At 49.5% G+C, this 8652-nt stretch overlaps 3 protein-coding genes across 3 annotated transcripts; 1 reads left to right on the top strand and 2 right to left on the bottom strand.

The window, feature by feature from the left end:
- Positions 1 to 1922: 1922 nt before the first annotated feature.
- Positions 1923 to 3202, top strand: gtr2 (GTP-binding protein gtr2; the record flags this gene model as incomplete). Its single annotated transcript, XM_031146365.1, has 3 exons — positions 1923 to 2152; positions 2203 to 2304; positions 2350 to 3202. 3 exons carry the CDS (start codon positions 1923 to 1925, stop codon positions 3200 to 3202), a joined length of 1185 nt encoding a protein of 394 aa, XP_031008151.1.
- Positions 3203 to 3556: 354 nt separating this feature from the next.
- Positions 3557 to 5380, bottom strand: apdF_0 (Aspyridones efflux protein; the record flags this gene model as incomplete). Its single annotated transcript, XM_031146364.1, has 6 exons — positions 3557 to 3724; positions 3802 to 4191; positions 4264 to 4312; positions 4368 to 4634; positions 4725 to 5041; positions 5192 to 5380. The coding sequence occupies 6 exons, from the start codon at positions 5378 to 5380 to the stop codon at positions 3557 to 3559; spliced, it is 1380 nt and encodes a 459-aa protein (XP_031008150.1).
- Positions 5381 to 6049: 669 nt separating this feature from the next.
- LHYA1_G001380 (uncharacterized protein) lies at positions 6050 to 8317 on the bottom strand (the record flags this gene model as incomplete). The annotated part of the gene is made up of 2 exons (XM_031146363.1): positions 6050 to 7975; positions 8030 to 8317. The coding sequence occupies 2 exons, from the start codon at positions 8315 to 8317 to the stop codon at positions 6050 to 6052; spliced, it is 2214 nt and encodes a 737-aa protein (XP_031008149.1).
- Between the last annotated feature and the right edge of the window lie 335 nt (positions 8318 to 8652).

Here is an 8652-nt window from a genome sequence, read left to right as displayed (position 1 = left end):
ACGCTCTTGGGATTACGACTTCATGACTGATAACCCAATTGACGCATCTATGCCCTACTTGCATGCTTAGCGTGGAGTTTGGGAGTCTATATGCTGGGGGTTGGATATGGGCTTTTGGGAAGAGAGTCTTGTATAGAGGTGAGGTGAGGTTCTGTATGAATGGGGGGAAAGAGTCTCAAGATGACCATTGCATCAGAGCAGCTTAATAAATAACAGCATTGAAGATTCTACAGAAGTGTGTTATGGGGAAGAGTCGTACAACGTGGTCCAGACCCGCAAGATAAGATGACTTGCAGACGCAGAGTGAGTAACCAGTTGTTGTAACCTGATCACGACATAGGTAACCTCTGGATGGCACCCCAATCTACCGAGAGATTGATGTCTCGGTACTTGGGATCAGGACTAGGACTGACTGCTTCGGATTCGTAGCTAAACTAATGGTCCAAAAGCTCGGTATCATGAATTACCCAGTTTTCTAGCTTGAAGAATATTATAGATACCTAGGTAAATATAAAAGCAATTGATTCTGGCTAGAACATAAGGTATCATTTATTGCATTGGTTTGAATAAAGTGCAAGTCGAGCCCTGGTGCCATCCCATCCCATTACGTACCAAAACTAGCTAATCCGATCTAAGCGACCAAGTCTCCGCAAATTTTGCGGGGAGCACAGAGATGAACAGCCTAACTAGCCGCAACAGCAGACTCCAATCGGAATCACAGAATCTTCCCGCTCCTCTCATCCTTCACCTATCAACCACCAGACAGACAACCCACCTCAAACATTGGATTGAGTACCGTACTCACTGAATAGAGGCTGCCTCGACCCAGCATCAATTCTTCACGATAAGTGCAGAGCAGAGCAGAGCAGAGCAGAGCAGAGCAGAGCAGACAGAGCAGAACCGTCAAAACCAAGCAGCGCCCCTCCCCGTATGTGACAAGTCGTCCCCAATCGGACTCACCCAACGAGCGAGATTTTATAAAGCCGGAGGAAGAAAGAGATATATTGACAGCTCAGTACCAGCATCAGGATAAGCTTCACTTTGCCGGGAGCGAAAGTCGTTGGAGACGGATAGGAGGTGCAAACAGAAACGGCAACGGCATCACGAGACAAAAGGGAGGACCGAGGATCGGCTGAGTTGGTCGAGGCAAGAGGTCAGCTTGCACAATGGAGGTACGAGATGTGTTTTATTTCCTGCTTCGGATATTAGCTTGCCCTTGACTTGGCTTTGGTTTCTGCATTGCGTCTGCCTTTTACAATTCTGCATCTATTTGGCTACGAGATTCTGCATCCTTGGGACCGTTGTTCTGGGTCCTGCATTCAGTACCGGATATCAAGTTTTTGGACCGCGACTATGCTTTCTGGAATGAATGATTGAAGAAAGAGATCCGGGCCTACCACGGGATACCTGGATCGACTGATGGGTTTCGTGGTACCAATATATGATTCGAGATAAGCCAGACAAAGCAGAACCACTCGTTGCTGTCTGACGCTAGGTCACATTATCTATATCAGCGGCATGGGTGTGGTGTTTGCTAGAAACTGCATCGATAGAGCTGGAGTCCTTTTGCGATACCAGATGTTTGGGATCGTCTGAAATGCTTCCTGCGAGATACCGAAATCCTGCTTCATCTACCCGCCGCCGAGTCTTCGGAATCGGTCGTCGTCCGAGACTTGATATACACCTGCAATTGTTGTTACGCAAAAGATGAGTAAGACGGAAAGTACTGTCTCTGTTACTGCTGGGGTGATTTCACCGTCGTCGTGGGTTTAGCAGTCAGTCAGTCACTCACGTCACAATTCAATCTCAATCTCAAATATCTGAAATCCGTTCTCAATTACACGCAAGTTGCGTCACGACTAGTATCCACGCTGTCCACGCTGCCCACATTTATTTCATGATTCTCCGTTTCTTCAACTGCCATGCCTGTGCTTCATACAGGCCGTAGACGCACCAAGCTGGATCGCTCATACAATGGGCCTCCTCGTCAGGGGCCTGTCCGCCATATCAGTCCAGCTCAGCTAAATCTTGAACGTGTCTATGAACAGAACCGCATCAATATTCAAAAGAAAGATGCAACCAAAGCTCCGGAGCCAGCTCCGGGCCCTGCGGCAAAGGGAAAACCGAGGTTACTGCTGATGGGTCAGCGAAGGTATGTAGATACTCTGCTCAAGCACCGATTGTTGTACTCACAGATTGTAGGAGCGGAAAGTCATCTATTTCAAGTGTCGTCTTCCACAAGATGCCTCCAAACGAGACTTTATTCCTAGAGTCTACTGCTAGGATTCAAAAGGATTCCATGCAGTTAGTTCCTTGTTTGTACTCAAATGACAGAACTAACCGTTGTAGTTCCTTTATGGACTTCCAAGTTTGGGACTTGCCTGGTCAACTTGACTTTATGGATCCTTCATTTGACCTCGATGCCATCTTCTGCGAAATCGGCGCCCTCATCTGGGTAATCGATGCGCAAGATGACTACATCGAAGCAATCAACCGTCTGAACAGCACCATCCTCAATCTCCAACCCAGCTACCAAAACGTAAACATCGAAGTCTTCATCCACAAAGTTGACGGTCTCTCTGATGACTACAAACTCGACATCCAACGAGACATCATGCAACGCATCCAGGATGAGCTCTCGGATCACGGAGTAGAAAACGCCCCTATCACCTTCCACCTAACCTCAATCTACAATCACTCCATCTTCGAAGCCTTCAGCAAAGTCATCCAGAAACTAATCCCCCACCTTGCAACCCTAGAAGCCCTCCTCAACGACCTCTGCCGCTCCTGCCGCTTCGAAAAAGCCTACCTCTTCGACGTCCTCTCTAAAATCTACATCGCCACCGATTCCTCACCCGTCGACATGCCCTCATACGAGATCTGCAGCGACTACATCGACGTCATCGTCGACGTATCGGAAATCTACGGCTGGGAGCGTCCAAAAGAGTATATCGAGTTCCTGGAAGGCCCGCCGTGGAACAAGAAGCTGGACGATCAAGTGGCATGCAAGAACGCGGAAAGCGTCATCGTGTTGACGGATATGAAGCGCCCGATTATGTTGCGTGAGGTGAATCAGTATCTGGCGCTGGTGGCTATTATGTGCGAGGGGAGTCACGAGAAGATGCCGAGCGTCACGATGAATGTGGAGGCGACGGTGACGGGGTTGAGCGAGGTGTTTGAGATTACCAAGCATAGGAAGTAGGGTGTGTGTCTTTGCTTGCTTGTATCATGTGCTACAGGGTTGATATACTGGGGCGTTTTGCGTTTCTAGAGGACTTACTAGGAAAGCTGGCTGGCAGCCATATTTTTTCTTAGCTGTATGAAACTTCCGGTTTATACTGTTTCCTTTCGTAACTACTGATAATATAATCTTCTACAACACATAATACAAACAGGGCGCAACGAGCAACCTATCCCAGAACTATAAAGCTAGTGAGCCCAACACCTTTCTTCGCCCCTGCCATCCCTTCCTTATAGTATAACCTGGAAGCCGTGAAAAGCACCGATGACTCTTGTACACTATACTTTGGCACATATATGCTGCAAACCCCCTCCCTTATAACTTCTTAAAAGGACTCTTGCTTATTCTCAGCTTCAACACCAGTACCAGTAGCGCAGCGCCCAACGCCATAGATCCCGCGTAGATCATAGCAGGATGATACGCCTTCAACGTACTATGCGGCCCCCCGTACGCCGCGAGGAGATACCGGGCAATCGGAGCGCCCTACAGCCATCTCAATAAGCCACTAATCCATTTCGAACATGATATCAATAATCAGGGATTCAGGAGGCAGAACTAACCATCAAATACCCTCCACCCCATCCCGTAACAATCATACCCATAGCAACGCCCACTCTCCTGGAGCCAAATACACTGCCTACCACAGTAGGCATGCACGAAAAGAAACCGCCATTTGCCGCGCCGTTGATGATCACGAATACGATGAGCGAGCCTAGGGAGCTTGACACGGGCCAGATAGCGAGCATGCTTAAAGCGCTTAGGAATAATGAGAGGAGGAGAGTGTTGACGGGTCCCATGAAGTCGCATAGGAAGCCGCAGCAGAGACGGCCGACGGCGGAGGAGAAGTTGAAGCCGACTACTAGACCGGCGCCGGCTGAGGGGGAGAGACCGAGGGAGGCGCTGTATAGTGGGAGGAAGAAGGGTGGGACGAAGAGGGGGAAGGTTGCGATCTGTGGGGGGTTAGTTTAGTTCTCCCGAATAAACTCGAACCCAAGGGGTTTGGAAGAGGTAGTAGCGCTTACAGCACCAGCAAAGAACAGCGTAGTAAACTGGACGTTCTTGAACAGCGACCTGTTACAAAGTCAGACGTAAGAGCAAACCGATAGAGCTAGGTAGAAGGACAAACCATTCGACGAAAGTGGCTGTCGTAATAGGCAGGCGCTCCTTAATCAACCACGCAGCCGGAAAGCTAGTCGCGAGCGTGACCAAACCAAGAATCCTGAACGTCCATTCTGGTCCAAGGGAATTGATCAATCCGTTCACAGCAAACGAGATAACAGTGCCACCTAATCCGCCTCCAGCATAGACGAATCCATTTACTATGCCTCGCTTTTTGTTGAAATACTGAGGGGTAATCGTAGAGACCAAAGGAAAAATATGATGGTGTCTTGGGCTTCATACCATAAACAACAAACTATAATCCACCACATATTAGCAAAATTGCCCCCAACACTTCCCACTCAAAAAAGAAAGGAAAACATACCTACACCCAATCCCCATCACAACACCCGCGGTAAAAAACAGCGCTCCAACATTCCTCGTCGAGAACCCACTCAGAATCTCCCCCAACCCCAGACACCCCACGCCAATCAGCGCCGTCATCCTAGCCCCCAACTTCCGAATAGTCCTCGCATTGACTAGCGCCAAGATGGAGATACTCGCACAGGCCAAGCTGCCTACGAAACTGATGGTAGACGGACTGGACAAGTTGCGCTCGACGAGTGCGGCCTGGATGATGCCCCAGGAGTAGGTGGTGCCTACGAACCAGAAGGTTAGAGCGCTGCAGGCGGCTATAACGACCTTTTGGGTGAGTTTTATTAGTAGTCTTCAGTAGAAGGCGAGAACGATATTGATATTCAGGTATTTGTAGAACTCTTGAGACGTTGAAGAAAATTGAAGCCTCGAATATGTCTAAATCGGGGTACACGATGAGTAGAGGAAGTAACTTACCCAGCCATATCCTCCATCAGGGACTTCGGCATCGGCAAGGCGGGATGCGGCAACGATGGCATCGAGGTTTGTGGGTTCGAAGTTCAAGCTGGATAATGAGCCCTCAGGGATTGGTGTGGAAGTCTTTGATATGTTTGGATCACGGGGTAGAGCCTCGAGGGAGAATGTTCTTGTGGAAGTGGAAGACATGGGTGCTTTCCAGGGTATATCAACTAAATCTGGTCCAAGAATATTCAGAATAGAGAATGGCTTCAAGGGTACAGTTTGAATATAAATGTGAAATAGACAGAATCTATCTGGTGTGGTAGTTCAGCTAGTAGCAATCGTCCCGTACTCCGCCGCGGCCGAAAAGTAAGTCGATTGAAAATCAAGCAAGCTTCTGTGTCTAAATACTATTCCTCGCTACTTCATTATTAGGTGAACAGGGTGTGCACTGTAATTTTCGGTCGCGCGGAGTAGACAACTTTTCTCGCTTCAGACGCCATTGCGCCTTTCGATGTCAAAAGGATTTGCGCTTGGCTGAATTTAAGCTAGCACAGAAAAACGAGCTATCATCACGTGCGGGTTGTGGAGTAGTCTGAGAAAGCTTAATAATGTTCAGTATACCCTGGAACTATCCTGTTGACAGAGAACTCATATGACTCTATATCCTGGAGGCCGTAATCCCCATTATGTCGTCTGCTATATTCTGTCTCGAAACAGGGAGTGCTTCTTGCTTTACTGCTTTGGCGGTGCTAGCAGCACTTGCTGTTCTAGCTTCTAGGGGCTCTTGGATACGAAGGGTTTATGCGATGTAGAACTCGTTTTCTCATGAATTCGCAGGTAATGTTTCACTTAATGATGCCCCGGATATCCGCTTTAGACCTCAATCAAGGGTACAGGTGCTGCCGGCGCCTGCTCACCTTGAGGCTGGTTCTCTGGACCTTGTTGATTCTCCCCCGTATTCTCGCCTTCAGCCCTGGTTACTTCTTCCGTACCTTCTGGGTTTTCTGCTGCGGCAGCAATAGCTTCGGCAGCCGCGATACGACGTTGTCTCTCTGCTTCGGCGGCATTCGCTTCTGCCTCCCTGTGGGCGATATGTCGTTCGCCGACACCTGGCACCAAGCTCGCAAAAAACAAAAGTAACGCATGTTCGACACGTCGAACCTGAGACATAACCCAGCCTCCGTTAGCCTCCCTATGTTGTCGAACCAATCTTTCGGCGGCTTGAGCTGGATCGGGCTCGGGCTCGCCATCTGTGGTGGTCGGAGTCTGTTCATTTCCGGCAGGAAGGATTGGCGCTGCTTCGGGTTGTGGTATTGCTGCATTCACCGCAGGAACCAAGGCGGCCTCGGGTCCAGCCATTGGAAGTCTATTCTCAAAATAACGTATGATAGGGCGAAATAGCTCGTTCAAGGCCGTACCATTCAAGGCCCCAACATTAAAGAGAAAAATAATAAAGCTGACTCCGCCGATCAGGAACCAACGTGTCCAGCTGCTATGGCCCGAAAAAAGCCAGAGCATTCCAATAAATCGGATCAACGTCCAAACAGCTTGCCAAACTCGGACGCCAATGACTCCTTGGGGAGGATTGGCATGACCACCATTTATTTGTTCAGCTTGGTCGATTTGAACACGTCGATTGCGTCGAGGTCGATCTGCCGGTCTGTTACGATATTCTGGAAGGCCGAACGTTTCTCCTACCTGAGCCTGTTCTTGATTCGTAGCAGCAAAGTCCATTCTGTGGCGTCTTGAATGTTGTCTAGGCGTGAAGAACGTCTCTGAATTGCTCACTAGAAGTGCTCGAGGTCCTTGGGGCGACGACACGAGGTATACCGTTGGCTCGGTGGAAGTAGAAGTAACATTAGTGCTGGAACCTTGAGTGATTGCTTGCGTAGGTGGGTTCACGATCGTAGACGCGGAAGGAGAGCCATTGGTTGTGAGAGGAGTAGTACTTGATCCCGGCATGCCTGGCAGCGCAGCTGCTGGGCCTATATTGGATGGGCCAGCTTGTGTAAAAGTTGAGGCTTCGGGATTGGAAGCACTTCCCATCATATTGTTCTGGGCCGATAAGTACCGGTCTGCATTTCGTAAAACTGCCTGGATATCAGGACCAGGGTTTAGAGGGGGGTGTTGATGGTGGCCTGTCGAATGCAAGTGAGGCTGGGGAATTGGAAGTGTCGTAGTTGTCTCATTCACAGTCATATGCCACCTTTCTCCATTGGGACCAATACCTTCACGGGTATAGGTCGTGGTGTGATCAGGTCGACGAACGCTAGGACTTGCTCTACCAGATGCAGTCTGTGTAGGGCTAGTAGCTCTGTTGCCTGTAGCATCTTGAACTCCAACCCTACCTTCTGCAGCTCGATCTCGTTGCTGCTGCGCTATCAGATTCTGCACGGCGGGTGGAATGGCTTGGGGCGGCCTATAACCGAATGGTAGGTTTGCTGAAAAGGCTTGCGGAACTGGTAGAGGGTGGGCAATTGGCGCCGCATGTTCGCCATTAGCTATGCCGTCAGTTACAGCTGCCTGCGCGGCACGATGTCGTTGTTCAATCGCGCCCATCTCCCTCTGCAAGCGTTGTGTCTCGTGTTGGAGCTGTAGCAGTCTCTGGGTCATAATATTATGATATTGTTCGGCCTGGTGGAGGACTTGATGATACTGTTGAGCCTGCTGGGGTGAAGGACGGGGTTGTTGTGCTTGCATGCCTTGAGCAGGTGCTATAGGATTGGCTTGGCTAGGCGGTGTTGGATCGTCTACATCTCGTAGGACAAGATGTATGGTCTGTGATTCCGAGTTCCCGAGCTGAGAGTAGCAATTATCAGTAAGTAGCTAATAGATCAAAGGACTTTTGCTTACAGTTTCCTGGCCGAATACTTCCAGCATAGTCTCCGCTTCTCGACCAAGCAACCGACCGCGATAGATCAGCCTTTGGCGATCATTCGAAGGTTTTGAAGGGGTAGAGTCTCGAATCTTGGCTTTGAGCTGCCGGACGGTCGTAGTTGCGGGGAGAGAAGCAAAGGTGAGAGGGCTGCTGACTCCAACTGACGGGGAAACAACGATGAGCGTGAAGGACAGAGGGTTTGGCTGCTCCCTATCTCTTGTTGAAGCTTCATTGCCAGCTGGTACGGCAGAGAGTTGAGACATTTTGCAATCGCAGCAGGAGTATGGTATGTGGAACTTTGTATAGTACCGGGGGTGAAGTAAATGAGTTGGAGGGGAGAGCGGTTGTACAAGACAGGGAATTTCAGATGATCATCCGATCATAAAGGTAAAGGTCGCACACATAGCATAGCGGAATCAGAGATTCAAGGCGAGGTTGGGGAGAACCCTAAGTTGGGAATCAGGAATGATTTCTTCTAGAAACGTATGTAGTAATCCTAGGTTAGGTAAGGGGTACTTATTTTGGCTAGAGGAAGCAGAAGCTCTTAAAGATACGTGGTTGTTCGGATCAGCGCAGCGCAGCGCAGTGCAGCTCCATA

This window comes from Lachnellula hyalina (genome assembly GCF_007821495.1).
Source record: "Lachnellula hyalina strain CBS 185.66 chromosome Unknown contig00019, whole genome shotgun sequence".
NCBI lineage: Eukaryota > Fungi > Ascomycota > Leotiomycetes > Helotiales > Lachnaceae > Lachnellula > Lachnellula hyalina.
The sequence above is the reverse complement of the archived record's forward strand: the minus strand, read 5'-3'. Positions and strand labels throughout refer to the sequence as shown.